This window comes from Melanotaenia boesemani, chromosome 2, assembly GCF_017639745.1.
Source record: "Melanotaenia boesemani isolate fMelBoe1 chromosome 2, fMelBoe1.pri, whole genome shotgun sequence".
Lineage (NCBI taxonomy): Eukaryota > Metazoa > Chordata > Actinopteri > Atheriniformes > Melanotaeniidae > Melanotaenia > Melanotaenia boesemani.
In genome coordinates this window covers 31,381,477-31,403,332 of record NC_055683.1, presented here as the reverse complement: position 1 = coordinate 31,403,332, position 21,856 = coordinate 31,381,477, and the positions used below count along the sequence as shown (strand labels likewise).

Below are 21,856 nucleotides of genomic sequence, written 5' to 3'. Positions count from 1 at the left end.
AAGACATCAGAAGTGTAGCACTTCTTCAGTATCATTATCTAATATTGCAAAGATAGCATTGTTTTCAAATACAGTTTATGCTAAATGAATTGGTTTGCAATGTACAAACTCAAGTGGACATTTGAAAACCATTTATGACACATCAGCTTCTACTTCCATTTTTTTTACCTTAATTTTAGTTGAAATGGTTTTCTAATGGTACTTGTGTTTTATTGCAGAAAAATGATATGGACTTATCTGCAAGTCTAAGTGTGAGAGCTTCTGTGTTAAAAATATAAATGAACAACAAAAATATCTCCAACTCCTTGAGCTTGTTACCACAGAAACAAACTTGGAACGTGAGACAATCCGATGATGGGGCCTTTGTTCCTGCATGGCACACCTTCCTCCTCTGCAGATCTGTAATACCCATGTCACTATTCTGAGATAGGCTGCTTCACCATTCACATCTCTGCTTTCATGTAATGAATTAAGTGTTTATCCCTAGCCACCCTTATGGCTTTTCCTCGGCCGTGCACTCCAGCCGCCGGGCTGTCGCATCCTCTTCCTGCGCAGAGCTGCATGGCAACGAGAGGAGGAGGCTGCTCTGTATAAGGGAGGTTACCGCGGCCCCACGTGTCCTCCTCACCGCAGATCCAATGCATTTCTCTTCGCTTTCCCATCCTCTAGTTTCCGCATACCGCAGATACACACACACACTTACACACACGCACATATAACCTCATCCAGCCATACTACGCACCCGCGCAGCCTTGCGGAGCGATGCATCCGCTATGCGCTCTCCCGTTCCTTAATATTATCCTCACTCTCTAGGCCTCGATTGATTCATTTTTCACCATTCTGAGATGCAAATCCAAATTCTCTGTAGCGTTGTTAGCCATAGTTGAGAGGGTGAGAGGTAGAGAGGGGGGAGAGATGAGGGGACGCGCATCATCAGATGTTTAGCAGATTAACTTTGGATCTTCGCCATCTCTGCTGTGCGTTTTTTGGTCTTGTTCCTCCTCTCCACCTTCCCGGTTCTTGACATCTTATTTGCGGCTCTCGATGTTGTAATCCGAGGGAATATGTGAAGATCATGCTGTCGGTGTGGTGCTTCATGGTCTTTGCTGCAGTGGGCGAGAGGCTTGCAGTCTCAGGTAAGCGAGAGGGAAGCGAGAGAGGGGGGCTTTGGAGAGTGGGAGCACCCTTTTCGTTTCCTTTACATCCACATTTTTTCGCCTTGAACAGCACTTTTCTAACCCCAGTGTAGGCTGTGATTTTATTGTTCGGGGAATCTCCGTGCCAACCAGCCCACTGGCCAACCGGTATTTTTGCTGCATCAACACATTTCCATAGCAGATCTTTTCCCTAATGAAGCAAACGTACCCATCACCATTCAAACGGTGTTAAATCCAATTAAAATCTAAAAGCACCACTATTATCAATTAACCAGGCAAATTAGTTACATCCTGACTAATGATCACTGAGGTTCTGATTTATGTATTAAACCTATACGTGCCTATATGGGCGTTAATGATGTTTTTAACTTGTATATAAGTGCATTAATTAATTTCCATCAAAAAACACTAATTTGATCCCCTGCAATTCTTAAAATAGTAACCGATTAAACACCATTCACTGGACTATTTGTTAATTAGGTCACTAGATCATCTGTTAGATTAGATTTTATGTGCATTGCATTTGATTAACGAAACTGTTGCAATCATTTCCCAGTATTTGCCAAACCCACACTGTACACTCAGGAGCCAACCGAGTGAGAGTTTCCCTGTTCTGCTACATGTAGGTGTGGAAAGGAGTCCGGTGGAGGATGGAGGCATGTGGGACTGGTTTACCCCATCAGGCCAGCTGGATGATGGGGATACTTCAACCGAGATTACCTATCCAAAACGGCTGGTGCATCAAATCAAGTCAGAGGAGGAAATGGCTCATGACTACATAAATACCAGGGTGAAGAACAGCAGTGGGGACAGTTTGGTAAGTTGTTACTCTGAATGAACTCACCCTTTTCCCTACTCAAATCTCCAATTCTTTTTTATTCTCACACCACTTCGTGTTGAGAATTTGTTTGCACACCAAGCTTAATTTGGCCTTCAGAGACACTCAAAGATCCTTGACAAGGTTTCTTCTCATAAAAAGGAAACTAGATCTTATTAAAAAGAAATGATCCCACATGAATTGTGTTGGAGAATACCAGTTTGAATCAGAAAATCAATAATTGGCTTACATAATCATGGTAGAGTATTTATTTTTTTTAGCCTAAAAGTGCATGGAATAAAAGCCACTGCACAATTTCAAGTCTACTGCTGCATCCTCTGCTATGTAGCATCTCTGTGTGGGCAGCATCAAGACAGACTGTTATGCTGTTGACGGGAACCTCATTTTTTCAGCTGTCTGCGTAACAGTGCTCTGCTGCCTCACAGGAATGACAGTGCAGGGTGCTGCCTTGCAGCAGTTTAGTATCAGCCCAATGCTTGTAAGATATGTGGTTTAATTCTTCACTGGCTAAGCTTAAGCCATGACAATTTCTGAAACCAAAGGCCAGTCTGACCTGCTGTCCGAGGCACGCATTGTATGTAAAAACAACTGTGTCAGGGAGCTGTTTGAGTGTATGCATACATGTTTGCCATCATCTCCACTTGCCTTATCCTATAAAATTCAGACGCCATGTCTGATCATCTAGTTACAGTGCTGAGCCCCGACGTTTTCATTATTCAGTGGTGTTTTAAAGTATGTCCCAATTAAATATGAAGCAGGCCTGAATGAGAAGTGCTGCATGGTCCAAGAGGCTGAAGCACTCCCCTTGTCTTCTCTTCTGAGCCATCTCCCTGATGTAGTTCATGATCATGTTTGGAAGAGCACATATCACTCAGCTGTCAATGTATCATCACTTTTTAGGTTAAAACATAATATTGACATGTCATTAACAAATAACATGGAATATGTAAGAAACTATTTATGATAGTTTCATAGGCAGGTCAATGCTTTGACTGCCTCACTCATCAAAGCCTACTGTGGTTCCATTTTTAATATTCAAGATTCTTGGAATGAAGATAAATTTAGAATCAGCAGGGCTGATGAGCTGAACTTATTTTTTCTTTAATGTCACATCAGGCTGTGTTGAAAATAGATGAAGCAGAATTTTCTGTTTCTTTTCTTATTTTGAGATTTTTGTAACTCTATTAAAATAGACATTTTGTCACGTGATGTGTATAAAAGTTTTTTTTTAAACTAGGACTAGCTCATAGTTGTCGCTGAGATGAACCATGGACTCGTACAGTTTAGATTCAGTAGTTCTGTGAGGCTGTTGGGAGTCTTTTGTTGGCACTGCAAATAATCAGACAAACAAAACAGCAATAATAACATACTACCACCTCAGCTCTCACCTTGGAGGGAATATCTTTAGATGAATGGTGATCCACTTCTCTAAATGAACTCAGAGATTTAAGAAACAAAATTATGTCAAGGTCTAATAAAGCCTTTCTGATGGCCCACAGTAGCTAAGCACCAAGAGATTTGGTTTTCCTGTTAATCATTGTTGTGAAAAATGTTGTAAAAAGATGTTTGAATGCACCACAATGCATGCTCGCTTTTTGCTGCATGGCTTCCCATCGTTTCAGTATCAAGGCTGGCTAAAGGGATCAAAAGTAGTGTCAAGCTGGTAACTTGTTAGCCTGTTTGCTAATGCATTTATCTATCTTCCCTAAACAAAGTGGTCTCCAAAATTACTGCAAAAGCTGAAAAGTTTTTTACATAGTCAAGGGAAATTCTCATAAAGAAAAAAATATGAAAAGCTGTTTTGTACACATGGTTATTTATTATCATCATTAACATTCCTGATGACTCATATAAACACACACAAATCTATAAAAGAGGCATTTTTGACACTTATTGTTGGTCTTTCATTTGTCACCAATTTGTACATTTCCAGGACATTAACATTATGATAGTAACAATACAGGAATGCCCTCATTTTCTCGTTTATACAAGGACACATGCATTTACTGAATCCAAGAGAAAATGCATTTAATAACTCTTACACAATACTAATTTTATGATACTAACTTCATTTCATTTAGAAATCCACCAGTTTCCAAAATGATAATGTTCAAACAAACTTTTTAGTTAGTTTGTTTTATCTTGTTTTTTAAAAAAAAAAATCAAGATTTTGGGTTCCAATAATCGTGTTGGATGCCTTTCATTATACTATCTAATGCTTCTACAACACTACCCAATCCTTTATACTGCGTTCAGTGTACCTCACAGTTGAGAAGTCAGAACTTGGAATCACTTTACTTTAGACCTGTATGCATTTAATAGCAATGAGTGATTGTGTTTTGAATGTTGTCATCTTCTTGTTAACAGAAGACAGAAGTGTGATTATTAGATCAAAAATATTTTGAAACAAAAGTTTAGACATTTTCTTTGTAAGCTAACCCTCGGTGACATGAAGCATGAGTTACCACACCAGCTTCAAAATGCATGTTGTCTTTTAATCAGAGCTAGGACATTTGGGATTTCCTTGGAAGAAGCCTGCTCCTCCAGCCTCTCTTTTGTTCTGAGGAGCTAGTGTGGAAATTATAGACACATAAGCTTAATGAAAAGCAGGTAGTGTTACAACTGATTTGTAACAGGTTGGTGAAGACTAAATGAATGATCTGTGTAGCTATTTTATCACAAGCATATTCAGTCACAGTTATGAAACAACTTTTTTTTTTTAACATCAATTACATAAACTAAAGGTTTGTGTGTGTGTGTGTCTATGTGTACTACAATCAGTAGCAGGTAAAAATATAGCCTGAAAATGAAGTAACAATGCTACTGTATGCTAACAGTGATAGAGTACTTGTAATACGTCATCCTCTCCAAGACAGTAGTAAGAAATCTGTTGTCATCTCTCACTGGAGGGAATCATTTCTGGATAGTAATGCATTTTGTTGTAAAAGCCCGGTGATTCACTGCGGTCTGGTTCCTCCAGACTGAGATCAAAGCAACGCTGGCACAGTCAAGACTGCTGAAGAGACACTTTCAGTCTGCAGTAAATTTCTCTCTGTCTCTTCACCTTCTCAGTGCTGGCAGCTGTCCATTAGGGACATTGGCACAGCATGGCTCAATATAGACGATCCCAGTCATGTTTTCTCCACCTCCTACTGCCTTCCTTCTGTCAAGCCCCTCTTTATTCATCCCTATCACAAAGCTCGAGACTTGATGGCTCTCTGTGGTCGTAGCGGCCTGAATGCTGGCAGCTATAATGTTAATCAATGAGGGCCTCATCAATCATGATATTTCAGCTCCTCAGATGCTTTTAAAGCGTATTGATTTTGCTGAATTATTCATGAGTGTTTGAAAATCACTGCGGCTTTAACAGAGCAAAATACTTAACAATAGTTTTTTTTACACTCTGATTTATAATATGTCAAATCTGTCTTTGTAACTGTTATTGATCTTTCCTCAGCCTGTCCACTTGGCCCAGAGCTGCTTTCAAGTCAAAGCCTTCGGACGTACCTTCACTCTGGACCTGGAGCTAAACCAGTTAGTATCATCATATCAGGTTTTTTCCCCCTTTTTCATCATGCTTGTATCAGTAAGTGCTCTTAATTTACTGCAGCTGTTCTCATTAGCATTTTCCCTGCTCTCACACAAATGCACTTAGCGCCACTATTATGTTACAAGACAAGATGGGGAATACCAATGTGGCACTATCACAGACACACACAGATTTTAATAATAACACATGCTAATCAGGTCTGCATTTATTTATTTTTTTACTGAATAAATTTGAGGGGAGAACCTCCAATCGAAGGTATCCCAGATAAAATTTTCTCTGACTGCACTCTGTTGCTGGTGCAGATATTGATAATATTTCTCCTCTCTGTGCAGTCACCTGCTGTCTTCAGATTATGTAGAGCGGCACTTCAACCACGACGGCAGACCCTTGCAGTCCCTGGTAAGATTTTCTGTGTGGGTTGTGAGTATGTGCTGACATGGTGGTAGTAAGTGAACTGGTTTCTGTGTCTTTTGACACATCAGATGTACTCCTCAACTGATCTAAAGCACATTATAAAACATAATCCTCCATACAGAGTGCAAATAAAGATGATCAAAAAGAAATCTGTTTCTTATATTAGTAACAAAGTAGATGATTTATGTTTGCTTTTCTTTTAAGGTTAATTTTTAACACAGTTGAGGTGCTTTATTGATATTTCTACAGTTTGATCTCATCCTCCTGTTTTATCTATTTATAGAAAGTGCATCATGTACTCTGCTTCGAAAGTAGGCTGCCATGTATCTGTTAGGATTTACTGGGCTACATAAAAATGGAGTACCTGGAAGTCTGCGGCCTTTCTCTGATGGCCGAGACAAAAAGAAGCTATGCAAATCCTGAAAGCCCACTGAGAGGATCGTCACGATTTTAGAGGGAACAGATAAAATCCTTCAATGTAAAGTGTTTGCATCAGGACAGACAAGAAGAATGTGACTGCAGTCTGCTCGCCAGGAGGGACGACTAATGTTTTCTTCTTCTTCTTTTATTTATTTCTCTTTTAGTTTTTTTTTTTTTTTTTTGTATATATGTGCCACTGACTGCCCCTCGAGCACCCACCCACCCAGCCAGCCAGCACTATATGTCCCCACCCACAATCGTTTCAAACTCTCCTTCGCTCACCCTGACCAATCATGAGCTTGTTTCCATAGCAACCAGTTAGCTCAGTAGTATCATTAAGTTCTTGGCAGCCAAGAGAATGAAAGAAGACCAAGAGGGAGGGAAGAGCAGAGATGGAGCCAGAGGAGGAAGAGGAGGAGAGGAAATAAGGAGTAAAATGCCAGTTAATGCAAAAGGACAATGAGCTTTGGCATTTTGAGTATTTTGTGTGTTTGTGGACGGTTTACATGCAGAGTGGTGGGAGAGAGAATATGTGCAGGGCTGGGTGTGCAGACCTGCAGTCAGACCAGATTGTGGCTCAGCTGGATGGAGGCCTCACGTGATGATGTTATTGCTGCTGGACATGCAGGCGTGATGTATTCAGGGTACCGTTCTTTTGTCAACATTTCATTCAGAGGCGTTGTTTCTCTGAACTGTTGTTGTGAGGCTGAGACATCCTGTTGAGCTCCTTTTGATCCCGTTGAACCAGACTTTCTCACTTTTCCTGGTGTTTCCTCTTCACCAGTGTCACCTTTTGAAGCAGATTTCTCTGTAATGCCATATCCTTGAGTTGCAGCCTGCTTACTGTACATCTCATTCTTAAATCTAACTGTGTTGGTAGCACAAGTGTTAATTTATTAAAGAGATCCTCGAACTGGGCTTTCTTCCACCCCTATTGTGAGTAAAGCATACAAGAGTAGAGTACAACACAAGACATAAGTAGGTCACAAACTGTGCCACAACCGTGGCTGTATGGAGAGAGGTAGAGGAGAGTGGCATATGAAGTATTTTCTTTTTGCCATGCTGACCTATCATGATATATAATGGAATAAAAGCATACCTGTGAAGTCTGGAGTGGGTCAGTAGTGGCTGTTTTATGAAACAAAGGTTTGTTGTTCCCACAGGGAGGAGAGCACTGCTACTACCAGGGAAGGTTAAGAGGTTTAGCAGAGTCCTGGGCAGCAGTCTCCACCTGCCACGGACTGTGGTGAGTGTAGCAGTAGAACTATATCCACACCATTAAACATTACTTACAACTCCATTTGCCTACACACCTTTTTTTTCAACCCTGCATCTCATTAACTTTGGCTTGCTGTTGTTTTTTAGTGGCATGTTCTCTGATGGCTTCTTCTCTTATGGGATTGAGCCTGTTCACAATGGGAGCAAACAGGTAAACAGCTAAACAATTTAAAGTAATGATGACGGAGCTTTGATAGAGTTTGGATACTGATTTTGAAATTTTCTGATCTAGGATGATGGTGCTCACTTAATACGCAGGATGCCTGATATTAGACTTTCTCCTTACTGCGCAGGTACGTAGACAGTACTGTGCCTTTTATTATTCTTAATTTGTTTTTTATACTCTTTTTCTTGAAGAAGTCCTCTGTGTGTCTGAAGGTCTTCTTTGGACATTGACTGCTTTTCCACTAAATTTTATTGTTTCTCCAACAAAGTGATGCCCAAAAGGGTATTAGTTAAAAATATATCTAAGCATAGTGAGAAGTGTGACATTAAAAAAAATCTGTGGAAATTGGACAACTGGAGGACATCAATAAAAGCTAGAGTTGTTTTTTTTTAAATCAGAATAAAGAGAAAGAAACCAATGCCAAGGGACATTTCAAATATATTAAATTTGATAATTAAATTTGATTTTAACATTGTGACTATAGCAATGACAACAGTCACAACTGTTAAGACTGAAAATTGTGTTTTTAGAGACCAAGCCTGAGATGGTTATATTTTTTTCCCTGTACCTTTCTGGAAAAAGTGACATCTCTCTAACTGACTTCTTTACCTCTTTTTGTTTTCAGACTGTGCAGAAGACAGTGAGTGGGACAGCGGAGGAAGCGATGGTGGTGATAATAAACTGGACCAAACAGCGGAGCAGCAGGTGTTTAGTGGGCTGAGAAGATCCAAGAGATTTGTTCGTAAGCCCTCAGTCCAGACTGAAACCAAATATATTGAGATGATGGTGGTCAACGACAATGACATGGTGAGTCAAAGGATGCTTTGTTGTTTAGTGGATTGGTTGTTTTCTGGCGTTCCTTTCTTCTTTTTACCCTCATTTACCATCTATATGCCCACTGCTGTTATCAGGAAGGTAGGCTAATTTAATTACTAATCAGAGCATCAGTGGGGATATCTAATATCTTGGTTTATGCTAGAATAATCTATAGTTGCTATTCTTTTGTCTGATAATTGTAGTTAACAGTAAAGTATAACTATAGACATAACTAAAATAAAAACAATTAAATAATCCTCCCTACAGTGGTGTTAATAATAGCTGCTTTATAATTATCAGTTAACCTAATTAAATTATCTTACAGTATTGCACATAAAAAAATATTAAAGTGTTTAATTTTGTTTCAGAATGACAGAAGAAGTCACACAAATCAAATCAAAAGATTTTCTGTGTCCTCACTGAACAACTGTGATAAACAATTCTGAAATACAAAAAAAACATCCTTTTAAATTGAGAAGCTAAAAAGCTGCCAGGTACTACTGATCAAATTAACTAGATTCATTGATCATCAGTCTGAGTACCTTTATAAAAGCAGAAGCTATGATAGTTGCCAAGGAGGAAAGACATCTGCCATGTTGCTGCCCATCAACCTAGAGTTTGTAAAACTATTTCTAAACTATGTGGAGTTCATTGTTATACTGTGAGAATAATTATTTAGAAGTGGAAAACATTCAGTACAGTTGCCAAACTTCCCAGGAGTGGATGACCTATCGAGTTCACAAGAGCTCAAACAATGCTCAAGGATACTGCAAAAAACCCAGTAGCTACATGTCAGACTCTACAGGCCTCAATTAGCATGTTTAATGTTAAAATTTAATACAGTATAATTAGAAAAGAACATGGAAACACAGCTCAGATTTACAAAGCTTCCTCTAAAACCACAAGACACAAGAATGTTTTTTGGACATACAAAATCAAGATGGGAAAGGTTGATGGTGCACAGAACCATGTTTGGTAGAAACCAAATACAGCATAATTGCTGATGACACTCAGTTCTATATTACTGCCTCACCAGGAGACTCTGATCCCATACAAAACTTAAGTGCTTGCCTCAGTCAAATAGGTAGATGTGTCAGAATTTTCTTCAGCTAAATAAAGATTAAATTGAAATAATTGAGTCTGGAAAAAGAGATGAGTGTCCAAAGATTAGTGCAGAGCTTTAGTCAACACTTAAAATCAACAAATCAAGCCAGAAGTCATTTTGGACTGAGCTAAATCTGTTTTTGTTTTTGAACTTCATCAGAAGATGGACTAAGTGGTTTTAAAAACTCCCAAACAGCTCTAATGTTGTAAAAAATCAAACAAAATGAGGATTTAATTGTATTATTTTCTGTGTACTGAAGAAGCTTTTGAGCTGGTTGTGTCTTATTCACAAATCTGTCTGAGCTTTTCTAAAACTTTAACACGGGCCAACATTATGAGAAATGGTGATCTAAACATGAAAATTAATTAAATGAAAAGTAACTGAAGAGATGTCTCATATATCACTTTTGATCTGTACAACAATGTGTGTGATTGTGTGTTAAAGATCCATCTCTTCAGCCATCTGTCCATTTTTGTCTCTCCACAGTTTTTACAGCTGCGTCGCTCCAGCAGCCAAACCAAGAATTTTGCCAAAGCTGTGGTCAACACGGCAGATACGGTAAGAACTGCAGTCATCCTGCTGGTAAACTCTACACACACACTTACACACACACACACACACACGCACGCATACACACCACCTGTTGAGATGTGTGTGCTCAGTTCCACATTTGGAAATGGTTTATCTCAGATAGGCTCTCAGCTCTCCACAGTCATAACAACAGAGCTAAAAGACATTCTATGTTCCCCAGATCTTTCAGGAACAGCTGAACACAAGGATTGTGCTCGTCGCCATGGAGACCTGGACCTCTAAAAACATGATGCCAGTAGTTGAGGACCCGTTGATAACACTGCAGAACTTCATGAAGTACAGGAAGGACAACATCCAGGAACAAAATGATGTTGTCCACCTTTTCTCGTAAGAGAATCACGATATATGTGTTTTATATCTTGATTAATAGTAATATGTTTGTTATTGAGGCTTATTTAGCATTTGCAGTGGAAATGTGTGGAAATGAAAAAAATTAGGGTTCCCTGTTCTCCACAGAGGGCGTACATTTCACAGTAGCCGCAGTGGTACAGCCTACACAGGAGGGGTGTGCTCCTTAACAAGAGGAGGAGGAATTAATGAGGTGAGGAAAACATAAAAATGTACAAAATTACATTTCAACTGTTATTTTTAACATTTTGGTTAAATTTGAGATTGTGGTTTAAAAGTAAGGAGCAACATACATGAACTCAGACTACAAAAGACATTTGTTTAATAAAGAGGCCATGTTACACACACAATTTCATATTTGATTGCTAAAAGAACACATTGTCTTTTCTGTACAGTGCTGCAGTCACCTTCTGCATGAAATGCTTTTGTCTCTTTAAGGCACACCCACAAAATGTCTTTGTCTGGTCTGATTGGTCAGCTTATTTGATTGTTGTTTTCTGTTTGAGGCATATCAAAATAGTCACCAACTAGTTGCTAGGCAGATAAAATGGAAACAATGATGTCTGAGGAAGAAAAAGTCCGGACTCGAAACTGGACAGGAGTTGTGTCTCTTGTGTGGAGAATAATTCTCCTTAGTGTGGATTTTATTTGTTACTCTTCAGAATTGACAAGCCAGATTACCTCTAAAGCAAATGAAAAAAAAAAAATCACAAAAGTGTAACATATTTCCGTCCATCAATCCATTTTCTACCGCTTATCTGTGGTTGGGTTGCGGGGGCAGCTGCCTAAGCAGGGAAGCCCAGACTTCCCTCTCCCCGGCCACATTTGCCAGCTCTTCCGGTGGGATCCCAAGGCGTTCCCAGGCCAGCAAAGAAATGTAGTCCTAGGTCTTCCAAGGACACGCTGGAGACACACTGGGACACCTCATTTAGCTCCTCTTGATACAGAGGAGCAGCGACTCTACTCTGAGTCCCTCCCAAATGATTGAGCTTCTCACCCTGTCTCTAAGAAAAAGCCTGGCCACCCTGTGGAGAAAACTCGTTTCGGCCGCTTGTATTTGCAAGCAATACCATACTTCACCAATTTATAAAAAGTGGTGGTAAATTAATGGGGTTGACACAAAAAATAAGACAAAAACATTTTAATTTTCCACCAAACTTCAGTCTAAGAGCCATGCTCTTTTTAACACTTTGTTGTACTGCACACCTCAGGGTAACATGTAACATGTTTATTTTAACTGCTGATTTACTTTTATTCTTTTCATATTGGTTCTATGTACATTCTGGTTGATACCACTCAAAATTGCTTGTGCAGGTCATTTATATAGTTGCACATTACTTCCCCAAGATGTCTCAGATATGTTTGACCCAGTATGACCCAAATGCATTTTTGTTTGGCTCAGATTTGGCCTTGACTCAGCTTTGGCTAAATGTGTGTGTGTGGCTGCCAAAACTCAACTACATAATCACCACATGTGGCCCACAAGAAAATTGCAATTAGGTAGGCTTCCTGTAGTAAGGCCACTTCTGGCCCACAAAATACTCAACGCCCAGGCCAAAAACTGACGTTTAGACCACATGTGGTCTACAGGAGACTTTCCATAATCCAGCCAGGCTGGCAACTGACATCTGGACCACTCCTGGCCCACACAACACTTGCCAGTGCCGTAACTGACCTATGAGTGCCAAAAGTAGCCCAGATCCAGTCCAAACATGTCTGCTGGGATATATAGTTTAGTTTCTGGGGAAGTGCACATCAGGTTGCAGGGAAACTGTAAGATATGGGACAGAGCCAAGCTTTAAGCTCTGTATCAGTCTGTTTAAGCATAAATTACCCTCAACTAATGACTATAACTCATTCTTTTAAAAGATTTGATTCTTTTTTTTTTTTTTTTTTGTTCCTATTTCTCTGAAAAAGATGTTGATCTGTGTTATTTTGTTTCAGTATGGGAGTGTAGGAGCAATGGCCATTACTTTGTGCCAGAGTCTTGGCCAAAACATTGGGATGAGGTGGAATAATGCACGAACCTCTGCAGGTAAGACAAACAGAATTTGAGGTAAATGGTTTACATTTAAAATTGATTGGGTTGATTCTCTTCTGTTGTTAGTCTTCTACATTCAGTGATTATTCACCTGCATCCAAGAATGAAGGAACAATAGTTTAGGCATTGCTACATCAGAACAATAAGTTGCATGATTAAAGCTGAAGAGCCATCAAGTTAATTGTTATAAGTGGGAGAAAAAGGGCAGTGCTCTCTCAGTGTAGTTTGCATCAGTATCATAGAAAGCCTTCAGATAAAGTTGGGGTTGTTTTGCTTGTATTATAACTTCTTGGTATTTTGTCATCTGAACACCTCTCATCTGTACTTTTTTTCTGTTTCATCTTCTTCACAGGTGACTGCAGGTGCCCAGATGCCTGGGTGGGCTGCATCATGGAAGATACTGGGTAAAATCCCTCTAAGCTGCAATTTTCCTCACTTCATTTCCCTCAGTTAAGCAATTAAATGCCTGTATCAGTGGAATGCTCTGATTTACACTCAATCCTCAAGCTGCTAATCTCACAGCCTGTATTTGAAGCAAAATTGTTGAAAATGTAAACAACAGAGCACCATTTAAGAAGTACAAATGGTGAACTAAAAGCATTTACTACATGAGTGATTTGGATTGGGCTCCCCTTGACAGATGGAACAATACAGATTTCAATTATTTGTTAAAGTAATATCTTACTGCAGATGGTAACATTTCTATCAGACTGCAAAGTGATGGCACAGACACCCACAGTGGATCTGGCATTCCTTACTGGCAGAAAAGGATAGTACTGTTTGTGTTTTATTTCATTTCTTGATCTTTATATGTGTTTGTGTCTGTGATCACAGATTCTATTTGCCCAGAAAGTTTTCTCGCTGTAGTGTTGATGAGTACATCCAGTTCTTGCTCCAAGGGGGTGGAAGCTGCCTCTTCAACAAGCCCAATAAGGTGAGGGCCATTCAAAGATGTGGTTTGCCTCTCTATATATACTTGCATTCAAACGTCTTTTTAATTATTTTTGTTTGTTTTTGTTTCTTGTCTTATTTTTAGTTGTTGGACCCTCCAGAGTGTGGAAATGGCTTTGTGGAGCCAGGAGAAGAGTGTGACTGTGGGTCCCAGGTGGTAAGTGAACAGCTGGACTTCATGTAGATGGGTTACACCTCTAAATAAGTCCATGTATACATCCAAGACAGAGTAGTGTTTTGAGGAACTTTTTGAGGTTGTTTTTCTTTTTTTTTTTCTGGTGAATGTGGCTGCAGGAGTGTGCCCGAAGAGGAGGAGCCTGCTGTAAAAAGTGTACTCTTACCCATGATGCCATGTGCAGTAATGGACTCTGCTGCAGTGACTGCAAGGTGAGTTTATAACCCAATCAGAGAAGTGAGGTACTTGTTTAAGGATTAAATGGGGTTCCAGGGTTTGATGGATGGATGGATGGATAAAGAAACTATGGAGATAATTTATTCTAAAAAATGATCACACTGTGCATTTTTCAGCTCCTCACAGCTCCTTAAATACATGCTGTGTTTAGGTGCTGGTGGAAAACTAGGCCATCTGGGCTTTTGAAAAGTCTGCACATTTTGCTCATACTTACTTGACAGGATGCGTCATTGGCATGCCCTTTCTTGTCCAAGACATTTCTACCCCTGTTGCCTTTTTTCTGTGAGTGCCTTGCAGCAGAAGCACCAGTTCAGTTACCAATTGGTAGCTTTAAAAAAAAAACATGGCTTTAATTTATATATTCCATTACTACATTTAGAGAAAAATCCACTTAAATTCATACTAATATGTTGATGGTATAGGAGCAATTTTTGAACTGTTATTTGGGTAAAACTTCTGTTGTTCCATTTATTAAGATTTTTTTCCCCTTAACATAAAAAGATCTGATAGAGGTTGAATCACACTGTGAAAATTGAATGACTAAAACGCACCTCAGATTTAGCAAATTCAATACTTTCCCCTGTCATGCAAGGCAATGTAAATTTATTTATATAGCACATTTCATACATAGGTACCTCAATGGGTTGTACATAAACAAACGAAAGAAACAGTCAGACCAGAGAATAGATACAGTGAGTTACAAATAATGCAAACAGGTAGCAACAGAAAATATCATCATCATCATCAGTGTATATATTCAAGAAAATAGATTCAAAAAGAAAAAACTCCCCAGCAAAAATGAAAGATTTTGGGAAATAAAAAAGCATTTAAGACCTAATTGAAAAGGACAAAGGTTTGGAGCAAACTGGGTTTTCTGGTAGTTTCTTCCAGAAATCAGCAGCATACAAAGTAAATGCAGATTTTCTTGTTTAGTTTTAACTCTCAGGAAGGAACGCAAACTTGACCCAGATGTTTTTAGAAGTCTTGTTGGTTCATATGGTGTCAGCAGATAAGATATATATTTTTGCCCAGAGCTGTTCACTGTCTTGTACACCAGTAGCAAGATTTTAACATCAATGCTTCAGCGCACAGGAAACCAGTGTAAAGATCTGAGAACCGGAGGGACAAAAGCACCGTGAGGACACAAGCAGCAGCATTCTGGATTAGTTGCAAATCATGCTAAGCCCTCAGTCCTCTTAATTTAAATATATTCCTCAAGTGTTAAAATACAGATGTGGTTATTGCTTTAATTAGGCTGTTTAAATTGATCTCAGAGTCAAAATTGTTACCAAGATTTCTGACTTGATCCATTGATTTTAACATTGCTGACTGAAGCTGGGTACTTAATTTCTGGACGCTCATCTTTTTCTCCAAAGAAAGTTAACTCAAATTACTCTTTATTTGACTCAAGAAAATTCTGGCACATCCAAGTATTTGTTGGTTTGACTGTGGCAGACACTTAAGCTTTGTATGAAGCAATATAGAGCAAAATGTCATCACCATATTTGTAAGATATTTTGATTGTTTTCTAGGTTTTTCATGATCCAAGCTAAAGGGAGCAAGTAGATGTTAAACAAAAGGGGGCCCAGAGTGGAGCCACTCAATTCCTGTCAGTATATTAGGATTTAGGATATACAGTTTATGTTATATCATCAGAACTACTTACAATAAAGAGAGAATGATTGACTGCATGTTGTTTTAAACCAGAACATTAACAAAAACAAAACAAAACACAAACAAGAAAAAAGTTGTTTGCTCATAGGGAAACATTGCATTGCTTTATGAATAAAATGTACCCCCCTAACTTATGATTTAGAAATCACCTGTTATATTGACTTGTTCAATATTTATCTGATGTCTTTTGATCCTGTTTCGTAGTATCAGCAGAGAGGTGATGTATGTCGAGAGGCCGTGAATGACTGTGATATCCCAGAAACCTGCACTGGAGACTCCAGCCAGGTAAAGCTTTCTGCAAGTGCAAGTTGCACTGGAATAATCTGTCAGATGACATTAAAAAATATCCAATACATTATGTATTTTCCTTCTTTTGCAGTGTTCTCATAATGTCCACAAGCTGGATGGCTACATTTGTGATAACAGCCAGGTAAGGCCTGGTGTGTGTCATGTTTTATGGTCTGCAGCTAATCCTGTGGTATACTTGAACAACACTTTTCACCTCCGTAGGGACGATGTTATGGTGGACGATGCAGAACTCGTGATGGACAGTGCAAAGGACTCTGGGGCTTTAGTATGTATAAAACACAAGAAGTACAAACATCACTCCCAACAAGGCGTACATATGTTTTATATTAACTCCTCCTTGTCTGATTGTGTTTTTTCACCCTAGACTCAGCGGACAGGTTTTGCTATGAGAAGCTGAACGCTGAAGGGACAGAGAAAGGGAACTGTGGTCGAGGTCCTGATGGGCAAGGCTGGCTGCAGTGCAACAAACCGTGAGTTACTCTTAACTTCTTTATTATAACTGCAACAAACTGTCTTTTGTTTTAACTGTGTAAGCACAGCCTAAGTTAGATGAATAATGTTTCCTCTCCTTAACTCACCTCAGGGATGTTTTATGTGGGTTCCTGTTCTGTGCTAACGTCACCATGAAGCCAAAGTTTGGTGATCTGCAAGGTGAAGTGACCAGCTTCACCCTCTACCATCAGAACAAGTACCTGGACTGCAGGTAAGCTGGTCATATCCTGCACATCTGCTACATTTAGCAGTGAAAGAAAGTTGTTATTCCTGTTTTGTAAATCTATCCTCACTCTCCCACTTTTCTGCTTTGGATACTTCACTCAGAGGTGGTCATGCTTTGCTAGAGGATGGCTCAGACCTGGGCTATGTAGAGGACGGCACTCCCTGTGGTCCCAACATGATGTGTTTGGAGAGACGCTGCCTCCCTGTGGCGGCGTTCAACCTCAGCACGTGTGCAGGATCTACTTTCGGACGCATTTGCTCTGATCATGGGGTAAAGTCATCCTCTTTTCACAACTTTAGAAAATACTGATTTAGAGGAAAAGATTTGGGTGAAAAGTAAAGTTTTTACTAAATTAGATCATTTTATTTTGTTTTAACTAAAGGTTCTAACCAAACTTTAAAACAATAAAAAAATAGATAATAGATTACCACTGAAAACATGGTTAAAGCTGTACACATTTTCAGAAATTCCTTAAAGATATTTCCCATCAATTTAATGGTTTTTTTTTCTACATTTTAATATCTTCTAACAATACATCTCCCATAAAGGTTCATTCATGAAGGATGATGAATGTGTCTGATTAAATGTGTTTATATGAAATGCAACCTTTCTTTAATTATTTTTTTTAATTTTACACTTTTACTTAAAAAGCTGAAAATTTAGACTTTTATTATTACAATATTTATAAATCAGATTTTGCTTTTGTTCTGTATTTTTTATCCGAAAAAATCTAACCTGCATTTATCTGACTAAAATTTGAAATGTGCAAAAGTGAATACCATGTGAATGCCAGGATGCAGGTTTTCCTGTGGGACTTACTTCTGGCTGCATACTGTAAATACGTATCTATGAGCTGCAAATAAGTTTGTGTTATAAACACAATGATTTACTTGTCTTTGCTTATTTCAATGATCTCTTTTGCAGACCTGCAGTAATGAGGTGAAGTGTATCTGTGACAGGGACTACACAGGGAAGGACTGCAGTGTCTTTGATCCCATCCCTGAGCCAACAGTATCAACAGGCCCAGAGAAGAAAGGTCCATAACAGCTCTCAACCTGTCCACGTCTCTCTTTCTGTCTACTATTCATATCCCCTTCATAGTCTCTAATCATCATCACTGCACTGTGGTTTCTCTATGTAGTGGAACCAAACACTGTCCCCAAGCACACAGTAGGATAGTTCACCTGAGTGTTTGACAGTGTTAGACTGCACAGTGTTTTCCCTCCTGCTGAGTCTTGGTTTTTGTGTGGGAAGAGCCCAAGTGTGTGTTGAGACATATTTATCCATGAGAAAATGTGTTAACACAGTATGTTAATGAATGTGTGTGTGGTGGTACCGCCATTTTCAAGTGTCTTCCTTATACTTTCTTGCAGTCTGCCAATGACACAGAGCAATTGAGCAGCTGCTCTTATAGGGCCAAAAAAGCCACCCTGAGCAGGAGGGTGTCCAGCTGAAAGAGCAGGAGAGGGGGAATGAGAACAAAGTAATACAACACGCTCTCCTTTGTTTCTTTTTGTAACTGTTGCCTCCCTGATCCCCCTTTTTTCCGCCCGCCTGTTCTCCCATCTTCACCCCCATGTGCTGGTTTCCTCCTCTTCCCCTTCATCTTTCTGTCTCTGTCTGCAGGTACCTTACCACCTGCCTCTCTTTCTCTAGTGGATGTTGTTGATGTACAGTGTTGATGCTGTCTTCTGACGTGTGTTTTTTAGTGGTGTTGTTTTGTTTCTGCCCTTCTTCCTCCTCCGCACCCTTCCTCCTCCCCTCCTTCCTCTGCGCAGGTCCCAGTGGCACCAATATCATAATAGGGTCCATCGCAGGTGCTATTCTCCTGGCAGCTATAGTCCTAGGGGGAACAGGATGGGGATTTAAGTAAGAGTTCTGGCATGCCTTTGTGTACCTGTCTGCTTCTACCTAAAGGACCCCTGCCCTTCCACCCCTCCCTCTATCACTCCTCTGAAATAAATGCAACTGGGGAATCAAGTCTGAGATGTGCTAATGCTGGAATGCTTATGGCTTTAAAATGAAAACATCACAGCAGCCATTTTTATTTTCAAATCTTTAATCAGAGCTCTGTCCTGCACCTTTTCCTTCCCTTCCCTCCTCTTACTAGCTCAGGCTTTTGTAGTAATGACAGGGAAGGACTGAGGAACTTCTCTGCCAGGATCTACTGTGCTGCAGCGTTTCTAAGTCTACTAGAACTGACCTGACTTAATCCACTGGTGCCACATATCGAAACCCCACTCCCCTTTCAGTTTTTTTTTTTTCTTTCCTGACCTACATGTTGAGAAAAATATCTTTATGCTGTGGCTTAACTTAAGCACTTTTTCTTGTTTTTGGTGCTGTTTCAAGCCTCCATCATCCCTTTTCCTCTTTAGGCATGTTCCTAAATCCTGTTCCTTTGCTGAAGTGCCACAGCTGCACTGTTCCACCTGTGCATCCTTGCTATTGTTCACCCCTTAAGACCTGACCTAAAAGGACTGCTCTCACTAACTGATGATATGCACTACTAAATTTGCAACAGGCAGACAGTCCTTTTATGGCCAGCGATAGTTGTCTGTGCATGTGTGCATGAGCTGTAAGCTGTGACTTTTCTCTTGGAAGTCAGTGTAAAGCACGCACAGCCTAGAAGGTGTTGACTTTAGTAGCCCTACTGCATGTGAGGTCATCACTAAAATTCGATTAGAAATTCTTACTGTAGGAAAGAAATAATGGGATTTAATGACTGATTAATGCTTTGTTCTGAAATCTGACATCAAGTTTTATTTACACATCTTTTTTATTCTTCCTCTAATTATAGTTAAAATGTCTAAACTGTATATTGGCCAGTTGTACTGCTTATGCTTATTTTTACTGTTGCATTTTATGCTAATTCTAATTATATACTTCGTTTTATAGGAATCATTAGGATGTCTTCATTAATCTTTTGTACTCTGTATGTTTTGACTTTTTCTCTCCTTTTTTGGTGTGCTCATGGAATGCAGGAATATTCGAAGAGGAAGGTATGACCCTGCGAGGCCAATAGCATGTGATGCTGTGTCCATTAGTCCATATCTCAAAACATCCCAAAGCATCCCATGTCATCTCATCTCTTCTCAAATTCTTTCAGCATAGCTGCTAATTCCTTCCATCACCATCTGAAGATCATCCGTCAGCTCATCCCCACAGAGATTGTCAGTCTTTTAAGTGTGCCTTTGAGTTTTATTACTTCTCTTAAAAAAAAAATAATAAAAAATAAAAAAAAAGTTATAATACTCAACCATCTCCCCTGATTCTTAGAATAAGCATCAGTTCTGCAGAGTAGAGTAGCTTTCTGTTAAACCCATCACTTTCTGTCGTCTTTGCAACAGTTTCTCTTTCCCATTAATAATCCTCGTTTTCACTTCTGTTTCAGATCTGGAGGAGGATAATATCTCTGTCTATCTTTCTGTCTGTGTCCTGTCCACTTTCGTCTTCCTCCTCGCACTGTGTCGTTTCCACGTTGAAGAAGAGGGGAATAAAACAAAAAAAAAAAAGTCTTCCATTACAGTCCCCAAATCCTCTCCAGACCTTTTCAGATAGTTGTTTCCTCCATGCTCCCGTCTGCTCCTGCCGTCTGTCCTCCTTCAGGGCTCCTCCCTCCTTGGGGCCTGCGGAGCTCCTCCTCTTACCATACCAGCCAAATCATACTCATGGGGCTTCTGCCAGCAGGCCGCTGAGGATTGTGTCCAGGCTGAGCCTAAAGCGAGCAGGTGGCTCTCTCTGTGGGAGACGTCAGGGTCTTCCTCCAGGCCAGGAGCTCTGCAAACATGCTTTGGTGTCTTCTTTTCACATCTTGAAACTGATGAAGAACATATCAACGGTGGACCAATTTGATACAAGACATGTCTTTCCAATTCCTGCCTGCACATAAACTAGACCTGCCACTAATTGTGCCCACAGTTGATTGTTGGACTTCCACAAAAACTGAACTAAACGTTATAGGAGCTGAGTTGTTCCTTTTTACTCGAAAGAAGAAGGACCTTAGGGTTAGTTCTTCCAAGGCCAAGCCTTGACTAGGTGCATCTTAAAATTGAAGGTGATTTTTTTTAATCTACAATGTTTGGAAACAAGGAAATAACTGGGGAAAAAAATCCTGTTTTAGCATGGTTTTTCCAAAGAGAGACTAAGGAAAGAATGATGAGCATAGATGCCATTTGTTCTTAACTTGAGGTGTCCTACTTGCCCCTCCCCCCTTCAAGAAGTCTTCAGGTACAAGAAGAGAAGCAAGGTGTTATGGTTTTGGGATCATTTTAAAAAACACAGAACTATGAAGCAGCAGAGACCGTAACTTAGTGTTTTTAACGTCAGACTGACCGACATACATTCCACTTTATCTGTCTGTGCGTTCTCACCACTTCCAAAGTTTGTAGGAGGTTTACTCTGTATGTCTGTTTAAGAATAAATGTATGGGTGTAAGAGATTTTTAAAGAAAAGGAAGAATGTATGTGCGTTTACATTAATGTTAGGGGCAGTTGTGTCCACCTACACTTTTAACACTCCTATCACTAGTCGATAGGCAGGTTTTTACCTCTAGAGGATTGTCTCTTTCTACAGCCTGTTGTCCACTGCAGCCATTAAGGCAGCACATTCGAAACGCATTCAAAACTGTGTTTATGTCGGACATCTACAGAAAATGAGCACGTGCCCACTGTATGCACACCTGTTTGTAAATATGTGCAAAAATATTCTGAATGTTAAATGCAATCTATAAAGATTTATTTAAAGCTATGTTAAAATAATTAGTTTTATCTGTTTCTGCAAACAAATAGCTCTCTGTCTCTTGACAAGACATGCATTTGCAAATCTCCCCTCTGTAGATGGTGCCCTCCATCATCTCTCACTAAAAAGAAATCTTTTGTACATTTGTTGATAGTACTGAGCCCCAGGCGAACGCCTCGGCCCAGAAACTTTGTACTGACCCTTGCTGTAAATGAGATTAAAAAAATATCTGGTTTTGGGGTCCAAGAGGCAGCTCGTCTGAGGTCAGATTGTTTGGTTGTTTTTTTTTTTGTTTTTTTTTTTTAGCTTTTTTTTGGCAAGTGCACTATTA

At 39.6% G+C, this 21,856-nt stretch overlaps 1 protein-coding gene across 2 annotated transcripts; it reads left to right on the top strand.

The window, feature by feature from the left end:
- The first annotated feature begins 510 nt into the window (after positions 1 to 510).
- LOC121631397 (disintegrin and metalloproteinase domain-containing protein 11-like) lies at positions 511 to 21,534 on the top strand. Of its 2 annotated transcripts, XM_041972281.1 has the most exons (26): positions 512 to 1,136; positions 1,784 to 1,974; positions 5,453 to 5,529; positions 5,878 to 5,944; positions 7,543 to 7,625; positions 7,745 to 7,808; positions 7,890 to 7,950; positions 8,449 to 8,630; positions 10,231 to 10,302; positions 10,496 to 10,662; positions 10,792 to 10,876; positions 12,628 to 12,718; positions 13,077 to 13,128; positions 13,559 to 13,658; positions 13,761 to 13,832; positions 13,970 to 14,062; positions 15,966 to 16,046; positions 16,141 to 16,191; positions 16,272 to 16,335; positions 16,435 to 16,540; positions 16,654 to 16,773; positions 16,890 to 17,058; positions 17,713 to 17,824; positions 18,567 to 18,657; positions 19,770 to 19,787; positions 20,180 to 21,534. In XM_041972281.1, the coding sequence occupies exons 1-26, from the start codon at positions 1,076 to 1,078 to the stop codon at positions 20,193 to 20,195; spliced, it is 2,346 nt and encodes a 781-aa protein (XP_041828215.1). In that variant the 5' UTR covers positions 512 to 1,075; the 3' UTR covers positions 20,196 to 21,534. The 2 variants fall into 2 exon arrangements, 1 of the variants encoding a protein (XP_041828215.1); XR_006008732.1 differs by lacking the exons at positions 19,770 to 19,787; positions 20,180 to 21,534 and adding an exon at positions 18,162 to 18,271 and having other exon boundaries at positions 511 to 1,136; positions 18,567 to 18,655.
- The last annotated feature ends 322 nt before the right edge of the window (positions 21,535 to 21,856 follow it).

Excerpts from the sequence above, each read along its gene's own strand:
- LOC121631397 (XM_041972281.1), top strand. The coding sequence starts at position 1,076 with ATGCTGTCGGTGTGGTGCTTCATGGTCTTTGCTGCAGTGGGCGAGAGG. Across the intron at positions 1,137-1,783 it reads CGAGAGGCTTGCAGTCTCAG|GTGTGGAAAGGAGTCCGGTG; the intron begins GTAAGCGAGAGG and ends TGCTACATGTAG. Across the intron at positions 7,809-7,889 it reads TTCACAATGGGAGCAAACAG|GATGATGGTGCTCACTTAAT; the intron begins GTAAACAGCTAA and ends TTTCTGATCTAG.